Here is a 17,483-nt window from a genome sequence, read left to right on the forward strand (position 1 = left end):
AAATTTTTACAGTGGAAATAAAATGCAGATCATTTTTGACAGTAAAAAAAAAATCACATTTAAAAAAAGAGGGTTTTTTTCGACAGTTGAAAATGACAGTTAATTTTTTTACAGTAGCAAAAGAAATGACAGGTAATTTTTGACAGTGGAAAAAAATGGTAATTTAAAAATGAGGTTTTTTTTAAAGTTGAAAAATGACAGTTATTTTTTGTCGTAAAAATTAGGGTTTACTTACAGTTGAAAAATGTCATCTATTTTTTTTTAACAGTCAAAAAATGTCAGTTATATTTTACAGTTGAAAAATGACAGTATTTTACACTGGCAATAAAATGCAGATAATTTTTGACAGTAAAAAAAAAAAATCACATTTAAAAAGAGGGTTTTTTTTGTCAACTGAAAAATTACATTTAATTTTGACAGTAGAAAAATGCATTATTTTTTGTCAGTTATTTTTGACATCTAAAAATGATGTTTTATTTGTAATTTTAAACAAATTAGTTATTTTTTGTCAGTTGAAAAATGACAATTATTTTTGACCTTTTTACAACAAATTTTTTTACTGTCAAAAAAACCCTTGTTTTTCAATTGCCATTTTTTGAACTTTCAAAAATAACTAATTGTTCTACTCTCAAATATAACTGTTGGTTTTCAAAAATAAAATTTTAACTGACAAAAAGTCATTTTTTAAATGTCAAATAAACCTAATTTTTCAATTATAATTTTTTTGCAAATGTCAATTTATTTTTGTCAATTTTCATCTGACAAAAAATAATTCTTATATTTCAATAGACAAAAAACCCACATTTTTAATTGTCAAAAATAACTCATATTTTGCCTCTGTCAAAAAATCTGTTATTTTTCAAGTGTCAAAAATAATTATCAACTGACAAAATATGTCATTTTTCACCTGTAAAAAATAACTCCTTTTTATCAACAAATATAACTGTCATTTTTCAACTGTCAAAAAAACTTTTCAACTTAATAAAAATAACTGTCATTTGGAAACTTCCAATAAATCTGTCATTTTTTAATTGTCATAAAACCCTCATTTTTTCAGCTGTCATTTTATTGCCACTGTCAAAAATAACAGTCACAAGCATGCAGCCAGTGAAGGCGGAACACTCGGACCTCCTGCATGCTTGTTCCTGGTCAGTGACACACTAGGGAGTGAAGTGAGGTTTAGGATGAAGATGACGGCCCCGGAACCTGCAGCTTTCTCCACAAATCACTCCTGTTTCCTGCCCCTCCTCCTATTGGCTGAGTATTGCACCAATCACCAATCAGATCATCCCCCTTGTGATGTCTCTGGGCGGATCTCTCACTTCTGGCTCCTCCCACATATCGTTATACAACCTCTCCCTACCCATACCCCGACATGGAGGGGCTGAGTGAAGGTGGTGGTGAAGGTGTGGAGGTGTCGGATCGGGTCACACAGATCATAGAAGGAGATCCGCCCGGCCTCATAATCCAGATCTATCCTGACTCTGGTATTGGAGATACGGCCGGGGAATGGGGTCTCATTACTGTCATGTATCACTGAGTACTCATTACCCACCAACCACCCCCACCTCTCCAACCCCCCCCTCTCTAACACCCAGGACTTCTTATTGCCTCCAATCCCTGACTTATCTCCTCTCCTCTTTATATTGGGGTAACACATCCCGACTCTCCAGTATTCTGCCCCCCCGACATCCACGTCCCAGTAATGTCTCCCGGAGGAGAAGCTCTGACTGCTCATCACCTGAGAATCCTGGAATCTCTCTGGTGTTTCTGGCCGATTCTGATGTGATGACTTGGATGCAGTTTTCCCGTCATCTGAAATATGTAGATAATTACCAGCTGTCCTCACATCCAGTAATATGTCTGTAACCCCCGACACCCCCAATGTTTGCTGTACAGCCCCAATATTTGGTCCTCCAGTGGGGGAGGGTTGGGGGTCTGGCCTGGATGGTGGAGCATTGATGGGACCTTTGCCCTTTGTAGTAGAATGTGGAGAGACATGTGTGCCTGTACATTTCTGTACATTGACCCCAGACATGATATCAGATAAACCCGTGTGTAATGTGTGTGAGATCCCCCCCACATCCCCATCCCCTCCATCATGGAGGAGGTTCTCATGTCTCTCTCTGTCCTCATCATCTCCATCCTCAGTATCACACAAGTCACCTGTGTCTGATTCCTGTAGGACAGTCAGTGGATCCGTCATGTTACACAGCTCCTCAATGTCCCTCATCTTCCTGGACAGCTCCTCCTTCTTTATTTCCAGATCCCGAATATAATCCAACATGGAACGGGAGACCCGCTCTGCCCACTCGGAGATGTCCCTCAGGACTCTCTTCTCCAGGTCTTCCAGACGTCTCCTGAGGTCTCTGAACAGGGCAGTGACTCTCTTGGTTTCATCATCTGCTTTTCCTTGTACTTTCCTCCTGCGTTCCTGCAGACTCTGGACTCTTTTCTCCATCTCCTCTCTCTCTGTCATCAGTTTCTGCAGAACATTCCTCAGTTTCTTCTTCTTCATCTCAGAGGCCTCCTCCAGAGTCTCCACCTGGTGTCCCCGATGTTCTCCGGCCAAACTGCAGGACACACAGATACAGGTGGAGTCCTCGGTGCAGTAATACTCCAGGATCTTCTTATGGATGGAGCATTTCCTGTCCTTCAGGGAAGTGGTGGGGTCACATAGGACGTGTTCTGGTGACTTGCTGTGGACTCTCAGGTGGTTGTCACACAGAGAAGCTTCACAATGCAGACAGGATTTCACAGCCGGTACAGGAGTGTGAATACAGTGAGTACAGAAGACCCCGGACTCCTCCTGCTCTGGATGGGTAGACTGGAAGTTCTCCACTATGTTACGTAGTGTTATGTTCCTCCTCAGTGCAGGACGTTCCTGGAACTCTTCTCTGCATTCAGGACAGGAATAACCTCCAGACCCCTCCTGTGTATCCAACACACGGCCAATACAGTCCCGGCAGAAGTTGTGTCCACATCTCAGGGTTACAGGATCTGTATAAATGTTCAGACAGACGGAACATTCCAGCTCCTTCCTCAGATCAGAAGATGCCATCGCTGAGAGCAGAAGACAGAATGACGGGGAAAGTCTCTGACACTCCGTATCCAATGTGACCCGTTCTGTACCCTCCTACACGGGGCGAGGTGTACATTCCTACACAGGGAGAGGCTGGGACTGAGACACGTAGCTAGAAGAATTCTTCTACAGAAGGACACAGACATGTAATAAGTAGTGACGGGTCCAACACCCCCCTGTTCGGTTCGCGGTCCAACATTCCAACTTGACGAAAGTTCAACCGCAAACTTCAAGTCAATGGAAGTCTATGGGACTGGAACTTGTAAATGGAAAAGTGTCCATTCTGAAGGCTTTTATGCCAGTTATTGGCCCCAGAAGTGGTATGGGGACTCGGGGACGGCCCTGAGGGACAGGAATCAGTGGGGGAAATCAAAAAGTACCATTTTATTGGAGCCGTCATTTTTCATTGCTTAAAGTAAAAAAACAAAAAAATATAAAATGTAATTATCATTTCTGGGGGGTCCCCATAAACTCCCTGCAAAGTTGCACATCTGTACAATGTATAGGACCCGCTGCAGCACAACTGACATTTATATTTAAAAAAAAAAAAGCTGTGTGGGGCCCCTTAATCCATAACAGACTCTTTAGGTCCGGTGGGAAGGTTAGGGGGGACCCCACAGTGACATTTTTTTTAAAGTGCGTGGGGTTCCCCCTAAAAGCCAAACCAGGCCCTTTAGACCTGATAGGCCTTCTAAGGAGAACCCCACCCCCAAAAAATAGATGGAAAAAGTGTGGGGTCCCCCCTAACTTCATACCAGACCCTTGATCCGAGCGCAGGCCTGGAAGGCCTAAAAGGGGGGAAAGAAAAAGTGTCCCTCCCCTCCCTGGGCTTTACCAGGACACATGCCCTCAGCATGGAGACAAGGGCCTCTTCCCCAAAACCCTGGTTGTGGGGGTCTGCGGGCAGGGGGCTCATTAGTATCAAGGTACTCCTTCAAATAAGGGGGCACCCTGATGCTGCCCCCTTGTGAATGAGTAAGGGGTACAAAATAAATAAAATTGGTCCTTGAGTGTTGGTGGGGCCCTAAACCAAACAAATAGTTGGAAGCGCCCATAATCAGGATTGAGGAATAGGATAGGCAGCATAGGCAGTCTTCAAGGGATCCCAGATCCCTAACAAATGGGATCAGTTACATCAGCATCAGGGACAAGATAGTTGCTGTTGATCCAGGACTGATTCATGTTGATAAATGTCAGCTGGTCAGCGGAGTCTGTGGACAGACGCACTCTTTTATCCGTCACAGAACCTCCAGCAGCACTGAATGTCCATTTGGAAAGCACGCTGGATGCAGGACAGGTCAGTAGCTGCATGGCATATTGAGCAAGTTCTGGCCAGTGATCCATCCTCAAGACCCAGTAACCCAGTGGATGTTCAGTTGGAAAGGTCTCCAAGTCTGCTCTTGCCCCTAGATAATCCTGCACCATATGATGCAGACCCTGCCGATGGGTGCTTAAACCTAACAGTCCTGGGTCCTGAGGACTAAAGAACTGTTTGAAGGCATCGGTCAGCCGGCCACCTTCTCCACCGCTCTTCCTTTGGCAGAACGAAGCCCCAGAAACACGTTGTCCAGGAAATGGTAACCTCCCATTGTCTTGAAAGGTTCTACACAAATGTTTTTTCATGGCGTCCTCAAGATGTTTCATCCTCTGCTCCCTCTGTGAAGACTGGAGGAGCTCTGCAACGTCACCCTTGTAACGTGGATCAAGAGGGGTTGCCAACCAGTACTGATCCCTCTCCTTGATACCACGAATCCTCGGGCCCTTACACAGGCTTTGCAGAGTCAGTGAGCCCATGAGACATGTGGATGGGTGAGACATGTGGATGGGTGGACCATGTGGATGGCTGGGACATGCGGATGGGTGGGACATGTGGATGGATGTGGACAGAATTTTTTTTCACGGTTCAGCAAATGGGGTAGTGAAATGTTCCTGCTGAAATGATCAGGTGGTGTACTGCTATCAGATGGGGTGCAGGACCTGTGGCCCCCATTGCTGTACCATCACTCCTCTCAGTGGAGTCTGTTGAGAAGACCGGATGTATTACAGAGGAGGTAGAGATCCCAGATGAGGACCAAGAAGAAGTCTGCACTGTTTTCGGATGTGGGCCTTTCAGGTGCTGTTACCAATGGGTTGCATGGCGGCTCGTCATGTGTCTGGTCCAGCATGTGGTGCCCAAGCGGCTGGTGTTTTGGCCACGCTTGATCTGCTTCAGACAGAGACTACAAATAGCAATGCTGCGATCTGCTGCACATGTGTTGGAATAAGCCCACAGCAGAGAACTTGTGGAAGTCTGCATGGAGTCAGCAGTGCCCCGCCCCTGAGGAGCTCTGTCATGTGATGCCATTGGTTGGCTGTCCTTACGCCTGTCCCTGGAGGACATCCTGCCTCATTGGAGTTCTGCCTCCTCCTCACTGTCCTCCTCTGTTCCCTCACCCAAGTACAGTCAGTGACCTCATCATCCCCATCCTCCTCATCACTGGACCCAACTTGGCAGTGTGCTGCGGCTGGGGGAACATGACTGCCAATTTCTTTTCCCTCACTGGCGCCCCCTCTCTCTAGGCTCACGTCACTCCTTTCCTCATCCTGGGAACCAACATCGGAGCATTCAGATTGCTGCCCATCCTCCAGCAGCATGGGACTGACACCAGGATCACATGATTGAGGTGACTCCTCCATGCATGATGGTGGGGCTACGGAAGGAGCAGCTGTGGTGGACAAGGAGCCTGTGGAACAGGCCGCTTTGGCAGCTACGGTGGAAGGCAAAATAGTATGATCCTGGGTGACAGAGGATGAGGAGGATGAGGATGACTGAGTTATCCCCTCCCCCACCTCTTCTGCATGTTGTGGCTCAATAATACGGCCAGCACCAGAAACAAAGGACAAGCGTGCCCTGCCTGCAGAGGGTCCACCATGTCCACGGCCACCACTGGTCACTGTGGACACAGAGGCTGCTTGCCCTCTCTTAGCTGCCTGTCAGAATCTGCCTCTCCTTCTTGGCCTTTCCGACATGATGGGGATTTTAGGGGATTCCCCCTTTATTTTCTGTGGGGGATGGGATTTTGGTGCTGGGGTGCAATATGTTGTGCTTGGCGCACTATAGACTGGGGGGGTTTATTGTTTTTACAGAAAATTGGGACTTCAGTAACTATGGATACTTTCATGTGTTTTGGCCGCGGCAGTAAAAAAATAAAATAAGATAAATCTAAAAAAAATTAAGAAAGCCAAAAAAAGAATTGTGATGTAGAAGGAGGAACACCTGCGGCTGAGAAGGGGGACAGCAATGACACCTCAATATTTCAGCTGCTGTGACAACAAAAGGGATCTACTGCTGATTAAATAAAATACAATAAAAAAAAAAGAAAAAGAAACCAGTGCTGACGCAGGAGGAACACCGGCAACAAAAAAGGGGAACACTAAAGATGCAGCAACAGAACCTGATACTCACAAAAAACAAAATCACAAAGAAAATAAATGGGAAGAGCAGTGATGCAGAAGCATTGTAAAAACAACACACTGACACCACATCACTGACACCACGACACTGACACCACGACACTGACACCACATCACTGACACCATGACACTGACACCACATCACTGACACCACATCACTGACACCACATCACTGACACCACAACACTGACACTACGACACTGACACCACAACACTGACACCACAGCACTGGCACCACGACACTGACACCACGACACTGACACCACGACACTGACACCACGACACTGACACCACAGCACTGACACCACAGCACTGACACCACAACACTGACACTGCACTACACTGACTACACCCTCCTAACACACCACTAACTAACCTCACCTAGATCACTAACACTCAATAAGCAGCCTTGTATGGTGTGGGGGCGTGGACTTGCCCGTACGTCATGATTGGCCAAAGTCACCAGATCTTTGGCCAATCATGGCTCTTCCTGTGAACTCAGCTGTGATTGGCCAAAGCACCTGACCTGTGAGCAGTGCATTGTGGGACACGGGGGGAGCAGCCCACCAAATGCCCCAGATGTTGGCGTGTTCAGGGAACACACGACCCCCCAATGTCCGACTCGCACATATAGCCCCCCCTAGTGGTGGATAGTGGAATTGTCGCTCCTCGCTCTATATCCATCTTTTGTCATTTTCCTGCTGGATTTTGTAGAAGGATCTGGATTTCTCATTAGAACTCGGATAGAAAACCCATTTTCAGTCTGGAAGAAGCCGGACCTCCGTGAAACGTGTAGATGAAGGCAAATAGATTGTGTTGGCTTTCTGTGGTTTCCAAACCTGCCATCCGTTTATTTCACTGTTTATGTATTTGGTGGTATTTACAATTGTTTGTATACAATAATCCCAAATGTTTTACCTGGTAGTAGCTGGAATTATTATTATTATTATTACATGGAGTTTATATAGCGCCAAAGGGTTTGCTCAGCGCTGTACAATAGAGGGGGGGACAATACATGGCACAATACAACAATAACAAACAATGTATGAGGGGTAAGAGGGCCCTACTCTTTCGAGCTTACAATCTAGGAGGGAGGGGGTAATGGTACAGTAGGAAGTGGCTGAGGGGAATGAGGGGTGGGAGGAAAGAGGGAGAATGGCCGTTAGGTGAGGGTGGGGTAGGCTTTCCTGAAGAGATGGGTTTTGAGGGAGCGCCTGAACGTGAGGAGGGAAGGCGACAGTCTGATGGATTGGGGCAGTGAGTTCCAGAGGATGGGGGAGGACCTGGAGAAGTCTTGCAGTCGTGCATGGGAGGAGGAGACCCGGGAGCAGGAAAGAAGGAGGTCCAGTGAGGAGTGAAGGGTACTGGGACCCCAACAGAGAGGGGGAGGGAGGGGGAGGTGGCACCATTGTAGGTGACGCTGAAGGAGCGTCGGGATAGGTAGGATGAGAACCAAGAGAGAGCGGTATCTCTGATGCCAAGGGAGAGTAGTTTATTAAGGAGGAGGGGGTGGTCAACTGTGTTGAAGGCCGCGGAGAGGTCCAGGAGAAGGAGGACAGAGTAGTCGCCCTTGGCTTTGGCGTTTAGTAGGTCGTTAGTGATTTTGAGGAGGGCAGTTTCAGTGGAATGTAGGGGACAGAAGCCGGACTGTAGTGGGTCAAGGAGGTTATTGTCAGTAAGGTGGGTGCTTAGGCGATCGTAGACTATGCGCTCAAGGAGCTTGGAGGTGAGTGGCAGCAGGGAGATGGGTCTGAGGTTGTTGGGGTCAGCGGGATCCAGGGAGTGCTTTTTGAGGATGGGGGTGATATGCGCGTGCTTTAGAGGGGAGGGGAATGCGCCAGTAGAGAGGGAGAGATTGAAGATGTGGGTGAGGGAGCAGATGAGGGAGGCGGGGGGTGACCGGTTGAGTTGAGAGGGGATAGGGTCCAGGGGGCAGGTAGTGAGGCGGGCTTCTGAGAGGACTTTGGCAACTTCCTCAGTAGTGACAGGGCTGAGGGTGTGCAGTGCAGGGGGGGTTATGGTGGGCGGGGCCTTGGGAGAGGTGGGGGGCAGTACAGTTGTGAGGGCAGAGGAGGGGGGAGATGAAGGGGTGACGGGGGTGGGGAGGCTAGGTGGGGAGGTAGATTGCAAGTTGACGATGTCCTTACGGATAGCGTCAATCTTGTTGTGGAAATGGGTGGCAATCTCGTGGGCGGTGAGAGAGGTACTGAGTGGAGGAGGGAGGGGAGAGAGCAGGGAGTTGAAGGTGGAGAAGAGTCGGCGAGGGCAGGAGGAGAGGGTGCTGATCAGGTTAACAAAATAGGCCTGCTTGGCGGCGTGGAGGAGGGAGGTGTAAATGAGAAATGCCGATTTGTAGAGGAAGAATGCATGATGGGACCTGGTTTTGCCCCATAGTCTCTCCAGCGCACGACTGCGACGTTTGAGGCGTTTAGTGCTGTCATTCTGCCATGGTTGGAGCGGTCTGGGTTTGATGATGTGTGTGGTTAGGGGTGCCAGAGAGTCTAGGGCAGCTGACAGTGAGTCGTTGTACAAGGTGGTGGCTATGTCAGGACATGACAGTGAGAAGATGCTGTCGGGTAGGCGGTCGGCGGCCGAGTGGAGGGGGGCCGGGGTTAGGTTGCAGAGGTTGCAGCTGGTGATGGTTTGGCGTTTTTGGGGGGGGGAGTTGGGGGAAGGGGAGATGGAGAACGTGATGAGGTGGTGGTCAGAGAGAGGGAAGGGGGTGTTAGAGAACTGGTTGAGGGTACAGAGGTGGGAGAAGACGAGGTCCAGGGTGTTCCCTCCGATGTGGGTGGAGGATTGAGTGTGCTGTGTGAGCGCGAAGGAGGAGGTTAGGTGGAGGAATTGGGAAGTAGCCGGGTTGTTGTCATTGATGGGGATATTGAAGTCCCCGAGGATGATGGTTGGTAGCTCAGAGGAGAGGAAGAAGGGAAGCCAGGAGGAGAAGTTGTCCAAGAAGTGGGGTATGGACCCAGGAGGTCTGTAGATCACTGCGATCCTTAGGGGGTTGGGTGAGAAGAGTCGGATGCAGTGCGCCTCGAAGGAGGGAAAGGATAGAGAGGGTGGGTTAGGGAGGACCTGGAAGGTGCTCAGCGGTGATAGGAGCAAGCCGACACCACCACCTCTGCGACCACTCAGTCTTGGTGAATGGGTCCAGATGAGACCTCCATGGGTGAGTGCCGCAGGGCAAGTGGAGTCAGTGGCCTGTACCCAGGTTTCGGTGACTGCTAGGAGGTTTAGGGAGCGGGAGATGAAGAGGTCATAGATGGCTGTAAGCTTGTTGCAAACCGAACGGGCATTCAGGAGTGCAACCGAGAGAGGGGGGATAGATATGGGGAGGAGGGGTACATGTATGAGGATGAGGGGATTGCGTCGGCTGGCGTGAGAAGGGGGGTCTCCAGGGGGGGGTGAGGTGGTGAGGGGCCAGGGTTCGGGGAGATGTCCCCAGCTGATATGAGAAGGAGGAGGGTGAGGAAGGTGGCATGGGAACGGGAGGTGTAGGAGCGTGTGGGTCTGAAAGTGAACCCAGAGTGGGTCTGGATTCTTTCAATGCAGAATAGAAGAGTTATTCTCCCCTCAGACGAGGTCAGACTCAGCATGGTCATCAGGAGAGTACGCAGCATCAAAGGTCCAAATCATGTGGTCAGAGCCATGTGACGGAGATCAGAAATATTCTTTTATGTTTGTGTTGTTTTGTTGAACTCCACAGTGTGTCCAGCAGTCAGCCTGTCTGCTTCATTAAATCTAGGAGGTCCTGTGCCCCGCGGGGTGGATGAGGTTGATCCATGCTGCCAGACAGCATGGTGTCCTATGGCTGTGAAAAATCAGATGTGTCTGCACTGGTGGCTTGGTCACATTGAATGGACCATATAATGTCCTATGGGGGAGAATGGGGAGAGTTTGAGTCAGGATGGACAGAGCAGCTCATGGCTGCAGGCCTCGCTAGGAGATGCATTCAACTGTGCTTTGCTTTGTGTACTGCTAGGACTTGTGGTTCTATATTGCCTGTGTGGTCCTGCAGCTGCGGCCAACACACAGCTCTCTGAAGACCAGTGAGGAGTTGGTGCCTATCTGTCTAGACTTCCTCTGCTGGGGCCACTGCTGGTTGGTGAGTCCCTGAATTGCTACCCTATGCCTAGGACTTAACCCTCTCTGCTCTGCCTGCTAGGTGTCACCCCCTGTGCTGAGGATCCAACCTGGACATAATCCTTGCCCGCCAGAGTCCTTCCACCCTGTTGTGTGCCACCCCCTGTGCTGAGGATCCAACCTGGACATAATCCTTGCCCGCCAGAGTCCTTCCACCCTGTTGTGTGCCACATCCTGTGCTGAGGATCCAAGCTGGACTTAATCCTTGCCCACCAGAGTCCTGCCACCTTGCTGTGTGCCACCCCCTATGCTGAGGATCCAACCTGGACTTAATCCTTGCCCGTCAGAGTTCTGTTGCCCTGTCGTGTCCCACCTCCTATGCTAAGGATCCAACCTGGACTTAATCCTTGCCAACCCGAGTTCTGCTGCCCTGCTGTGTGTCACCACCTATGCTGAGGATCCAACCTGGACTTAATCTTTTCCTGCCAGAGTCCTGCCACCTTGCTGTGTGCCACCCCATGTGCTGAGGATCCATCCTGGACTTAATCCTTGCCTGCCCAAGTTCTGCTGCCCTGTTGTGTGCCATTCGGATTTAACCCATTGCCTGCCAGCAACTTCTCCCTGCTGTGTGCCACTTGGACTTAACCCATTGCCTGCCTGTCTGCCCCATATTGTGAACCCAGACGGTGCTATGGACTATCCCCCCATGTTGCCTACCAGAACTCGGTGATCCTTGCCATGTGTCCCACCCTGTGGTACAGACTTAACTTTTGTTTTGCCAGAACCTTGCTATACTCATTGTGTGCTCTCCAAATCACTCAATAAAAGCCTTGTGTGTCCCACTGCTCTCCGTGTGTGTTCTGTTCCACCCACACCCCCGTCACAAGCCAATGTTAGGAATGTCATCCAGTGGGAGGTCTGAGGTAGAGGGTGGAAGTTGAGTATCGGCGGGAATAGAAACTTGAAAAACAAATGCTTACAACTGACAATGAAAAGTAGAAAAGAGGTCCTGAGCATAGTCATTGGATAGAAAAAGAGTCATAAAAAGGATCAACCAAGGATCAAAGGATCACAGCTTACTATTGGGGAATAAGAATGACAGATCTGGGGGCAGGGGGTATTCCGGGGCCAGGTCATAGATGTAAAGAAGAGGTCCGGATATGAGAAAGTCATGTTATAATTTCTTCTACACTACCTACCACCTTCCATTCAGGATCAAGGTGTTAATGGGCTGTGGTTGTCCATGAATGTTCCCCGGTGGGTCAATTAGGTACCATTTCTTCAATAGAGACCTTCACCGAGAGACTTCACTGTAAATGTTTTCCCTTCTTTAGTATTATGCAGTTTCACCTGGTATCCCCATTGGTGGGGTATGTGATGGTCACTGGGTATCCCTATTGGTGGGGTATGTGATGGTCACTGGGTATTCCCATTGGTGGGGTATGTGAAGGTCACTGGGTATCCCCATTGGTGGGGTATGTGATGGTCACTGGGTATCCCTATTGGTGGGGTATGTGATGGTCACTGGGTATCCCCATTGGTGGGGTATGTGAAGGTCACTGGGTCTCCCCATTGGTGGGGTATGTGATGGTCACTGGGTATCCCCATTGGTGGGGTATGTGATGGTCACTGGGTCTCCCCATTGGTGGGGTATGTGAAGGTCACTGGGTCTCCCCATTGGTGGGGTATGTGATGGTCACTGGGTCTCCCCATTGGTGGGGTATGTGAAGGTCACTGGGTCTCCCCATTGGTGGGGTGTGTGATGGTCACTAGTTATACCCATTGGTGGGGTGTGTGATGGTTACTGGGTATCCCCATTGGTGGGGTATGTGATGGTTACTGGGTATCCCCATTGGTGGGGTATGTGATGGTTACTGGGTATCCCAATTGGTGTGGTATGTGATGGTTACTGGGTATCCCCATTGGTGGGGTATGTGATGGTTACTGGGTATCCCCATTGGTGTGGTATGTGATGGTTACTGGGTATCCCCATTGGTGTGGTATGTGATGGTTACTGGGTATCCCCATTGGTGGGGTATGTGATGGTTACTGGGTATCCCCATTGGTGGGGTATGTGATGGTTACTGGGTATTCCCATTGGTGTGGTATGTGATGGTTACTGGGTATCCCCATTGGTGGGGTATATGATGGTCACATAAAGACTTGGTGACTGTTGGCAGATCTTCCTCTGTAGCAGAGAGCGCTGAGATAAGTCAATGTAGAATGGTAAGTGCTAGAGATGAGCGAATCAAACCAGGTGAACCAGAATTCGATACGAATTTCAGGAAAAATTCGATTCGCGTCGAATCCGAATATTTGCCTACTTCGGGTGTGCGAATCGGATTTTTCCCGATCAGCCGGCAAAAGTGTCCCTGCAGAGAGCTCCGCTATTTCTGACAGTTCTCTGACAGAAGGAACACATGTACAGCGGTTGAAACATTGTATCTATTTGTTTCCATTTAGGATACAGATGTTTTTATTCGGAAACAGATGTTTCAACCGCTGTACATGTGAAGGAGCTGTCAGAGAACTGTCAGAAATAGAGGAACTCTGCACATACACTTTTTGCCGGTTTGGACTTCTTCTTCTTCTTCTTCTTCTTCTTCCTCATCCTCAGAAGAAGAAGAAGAGGATAAAGAAGAAGAAGAAGTAGGATGAAAATGAGAATAATTCCAAGCCGGCAAAAAGTGTATCTGCAGAGCTCCTCTATTCTGCAGATACACTTAGAGGAGCTCTGCAGATACACTTTTTGCCGGCTTGGAATTAATCTTATTTTCATCCTACTTCTTCTTCTTCTTCTTCATCCTCATCCTCAGAAGAAGAAGAAGAGGATGAGGATGAGGATGAAGAAGAAGAAGAAGTAGGATGAAAATAAGAATAATTCCAAGCCGGCAAAAAGTGTATCTGCAGAGCTCCGCTAAGTGTATCTGCAGAGCTCCGCTATTTCTGACAGTTCTGTGACATTCACTCCATACAGCGGTTGAAACATTGTATCTATTTGTTTCCATAAATGGATCCATTTATGGAAACAAATAGATACAATGTTTCAACCGCTGTATGGAGTGAATGTCACAGAACTGTCAGAAATAGCCTAAGAAATAGCGGAGCTCTGCAGATACACTTTTTGCCGGCTTGGAATTCTCCTTCTTCTCATCCTTCTTCTTCTTCTCATCCTTCTTCTCATCCTTCTCCTTCTTCTCATCCTTCTTCTTCTTCTCATCCTTCTCATCCTTCTTCTTCTCATCCTTCTCCTTCTTCTCATCCTTCTTCTTCTCATCCTTCTCCTTCTTCTCATCCATCTCCTTCTTCTCATCCTTCTTCTCATCCTTCTTCTCATCCTTCTTCTCATCCTTCTTCTCATCCTTCTCCTTCTTCTCATCCTTCTCCTTCTCCTTCTTCTCATCCTTCTTCTTCTTCTCATCCTTCTCCTTCTTCTCATCCTTCTCCTTCTTCTCATCCTTCTCCTTCTTCTCATCCTTCTCCTTCTTCTCATCCTTCTCCTTCTCCATCTTCTCATCCTTCTCCTTCTCCATCTTCTCATCCTTCTTCTCCTTCTTCTCATCCTTCTCCTTCTCCTTCTTCTCATCCTTCTCCTTCTTCTCATCCTTCTCCTTCTCCTTCTTCTCATCCTTCTCCTTCTCCTTCTTCTCATCCTTCTCCTTCTTCTCATCCTTCTCCTTCTCCATCTTCTCATCCTTCTCCTTCTTCTCATCCTTCTCCTTCTTCTCATCCTTCTCCTTCTTCTCATCCTTCTCCTTCTCCTTCTTCTCATCCTTCTCCTTCTCCTTCTTCTCATCCTTCTCCTTCTTCTCATCCTTCTCCTTCTTCTCATCCTTCTTCTCATCCTTCTCCTTCTTCTCATCCTTCTTCTCATCCTTCTCCTTCTTCTCATCCTTCTTCTCATCCTTCTCCTTCTTCTCATCCTTCTTCTCATCCTTCTTCTCATCCTTCTCCTTCTTCTCATCCTTCTTCTCATCCTTCTCCTTCTTCTCATCCTTCTCCTTCTTCTCATCCTTCTCCTTCTTCTCATCCTTCTCCTTCTCCTTCTTCTCATCCTTCTCCTTCTCCTTCTTCTCATCCTTCTCCTTCTCCATCTTCTCATCCTTCTCCTTCTCCATCTTCTCATCCTTCTCCTTCTCCATCTTCTCATCCTTCTCCTTCTCCTTCTTCTCATCCTTCTCCTTCTTCTCATCCTTCTCCTTCTTCTCATCCTTCTCCTTCTCCATCTTCTCATCCTTCTCCTTCTCCTTCTTCTCATCCTTCTCCTTCTCCTTCTTCTCATCCTTCTCCTTCTCCTTCTCCTTCTTCTCATCCTTCTCCTTCTTCTCATCCTTCTCCTTCTTCTCATCCTTCTCCTTCTTCTCATCCTTCTCCTTCTCCTTCTTCTCATCCTTCTCCTTCTCCTTCTTCTCATCCTTCTCCTTCTCCTTCTTCTCATCCTTCTCCTTCTCCATCTTCTCATCCTTCTCCTTCTCCTTCTTCTCATCCTTCTCCTTCTCCTTCTTCTCATCCTTCTCCTTCTTCTCATCCTTCTCCTTCTTCTCATCCTTCTCCTTCTTCTCATCCTTCTCCTTCTTCTCATCCTTCTTCTCATCCTTCTCCTTCTTCTCATCCTTCTTCTCATCCTTCTCCTTCTTCTCATCCTTCTTCTCATCCTTCTCCTTCTTCTCATCCTTCTTCTCATCCTTCTTCTCATCCTTCTCCTTCTTCTCATCCTTCTTCTCATCCTTCTCCTTCTTCTCATCCTTCTTCTCATCCTTCTCCTACTTCTCATCCTTCTCCTTCTCCTTCTTCTCATCCTTCTCCTTCTTCTCATCCTTCTCCTTCTCCTTCTTCTCATCCTTCTCCTTCTTCTCATCCTTCTCCTTCTCCTTCTTCTCATCCTTCTCCTTCTCCTTCTTCTCATCCTTCTCCATCTTCTCATCCTTCTCCTTCTCCATCTTCTCATCCTTCTCCTTCTCCTTCTTCTCATCCTTCTCCTTCTCCTTCTTCTCATCCTTCTCCTTCTTCTCATCCTTCTCCTTCTCCATCTTCTCATCCTTCTCCTTCTCCTTCTTCTCATCCTTCTCTTTCTCCTTCTCCTCCTTCTCCTTCTCCTTCTCCTTCTTCTCATCCTTCTCCTTCTCCTTCTTCTCATCCTTCTCCTTCTTCTCATCCTTCTCCTTCTCCTTCTCGTTCTCCTTCCTCATCTCCAAGGGCATTTAAATTAAAGGTACAGTGTTCTGCACTAATTTAAAGGCTCTCTGAAGCCTAGAAACCCTTTTTATAAGTTAACTTCATAGCGAATAAATTCGCATCGAATCGAATTTCTTCCTGAAATTTGGCGAATCAGCCGAATCGAATTTTTGAATAATTCGCTCATCTCTAGTAAGTGCGCATATCACTGCAGAACATTGTCTGGATTTCTAGTTGTCTGGAGAAGTTTTTCTTCAATGTGATAGAAATGAATAGAAAGCAGAGTACCTCGGGGGATTTGTCAGGTAGATGTGCCGGTTTAGGTCATCTATAGATTCAATCTATTTTCAGCTCCTTATGAGTAGTGTTGGGCTTCATGTTTGAGTTGAATGTCAGCCGTTCATGTGTTCACCAAACGGTAAGGGCATTTGGTGGACTGTTCACCCACCGAGCGCCCCACAATGCACTGTGCTTTCACAGTGCATTGTAAGAGCCATGATTGGTCAACGTAATGCACCTGACCACAGCACAATGCACTGTGAGAGCCATGATTGAGCACAGTCACGGTGACTTTGGCCAATCATGGCTCATGGCTAATTCTATGGCCCACACTATATAAGGGTGCTTACACTGCACCTTGTGCAGAGCATCGCTGGACACTGCCAATGACAGAGGGGAGAATACTCTCCATGGAATGAAAAAACCCCAATAATAAATAAATAAATAATAATGATTTCAAAATAAAATAAACAAAAATCGTATTAAAAAAATAAACATTGTGGGGTCTCCCCCTAATCCTAACCAGGCCCTATAGGTCTGGTAGGAAGATTAAGAGGGATTAAGAGGGATTAAGAGCCATACCAGGCCCCACCCCTAAAAAATGGGGGGGAAAGTTTCTCTTAGGCCTGGTAGGACTTTTAAAGGGAACCCCATCCCCCAAAATGGGGGTGGAATGCTTTGGGTCCCCCTAAATTCTTACCAGACCCTTGATCTGAGCACAGTCCTGACAGGGCAGGAAAGGGGGAGGGACAATCAAGCAGCCCCCTCTCCCTGAGGCTTACCAATCCACGTACCCTCGGCATAGGGATGTTGTCCCCATGGTGATAGGGAAAAGGCCTTTTCCCCACAACCCTGGCTGGTGGTTGTGGGGGTCTGCGGGAAGGTGGGCTCATTAGCATCAGTGTGTCTCCTTTAAATAAGTGGGCATCCTGATGCTCCCCCCCCCTTTGTGAATGAGGTACCTCTACCCATTCACTAAAAGCTTACATTTAGAAAAAATAAAGACTCCAAACTTTTGAAAAACTCCTTTAAATGAACAAAAAAAGTTTTTTGGCAAGTTTTTTTTTAAAAAAAAGCCAAAAAATCGTTCCATCGATGTAATCCATTGTCAAGCGCGGTGTCCAGCATTGTCCCGATAACACCTACTCACCGAATTTTAAAAAACGACTCCAGCCAACCCGTCCTCACCCGCCGAGCACTCACCGCATAATCACAGGTCTGACAGTTACCGGTCAGATATAAGCAACTGGGCGGAGCTAGAGGCGACGTTGGCGTCATATTGCGGTGAATGCTCGGTGGGTGCAGACGGGTCGGCAGGCATCTTTTTTTTTTAATTTTGGCGATGTGTCATCATCAGGACTATGCTGGACGCCGTGATTGATGATAGATTACATCAATGGAACTATTT

General features: G+C 47.9%; 1 protein-coding gene across 1 annotated transcript; it reads right to left on the reverse strand.

Annotated features, from left to right (window-relative positions):
• Positions 1–805: 805 nt before the first annotated feature.
• Positions 806–3,061, reverse strand: LOC149450254 (E3 ubiquitin/ISG15 ligase TRIM25-like). Its single transcript, XM_089692145.1, has one exon. It carries the CDS (start codon positions 3,059–3,061, stop codon positions 1,319–1,321), a length of 1,743 nt encoding a protein of 580 aa, XP_089548271.1. The 3' UTR covers positions 806–1,318.
• Between the last annotated feature and the right edge of the window lie 14,422 nt (positions 3,062–17,483).

Source organism: Staurois parvus, unplaced genomic scaffold (assembly GCF_062004578.1).
Source record: "Staurois parvus isolate SC_StPar_1 unplaced genomic scaffold, SC_StPar_1.0 ptg000577l, whole genome shotgun sequence".
Classification (NCBI taxonomy): domain Eukaryota; kingdom Metazoa; phylum Chordata; class Amphibia; order Anura; family Ranidae; genus Staurois; species Staurois parvus.

Coding starts and splice junctions, on each gene's coding strand:
- LOC149450254 (XM_089692145.1), bottom strand. CDS start 3,061: ATGGCATCTTCTGATCTGAGGAAGGAGCTGGAATGTTCCGTCTGTCTG.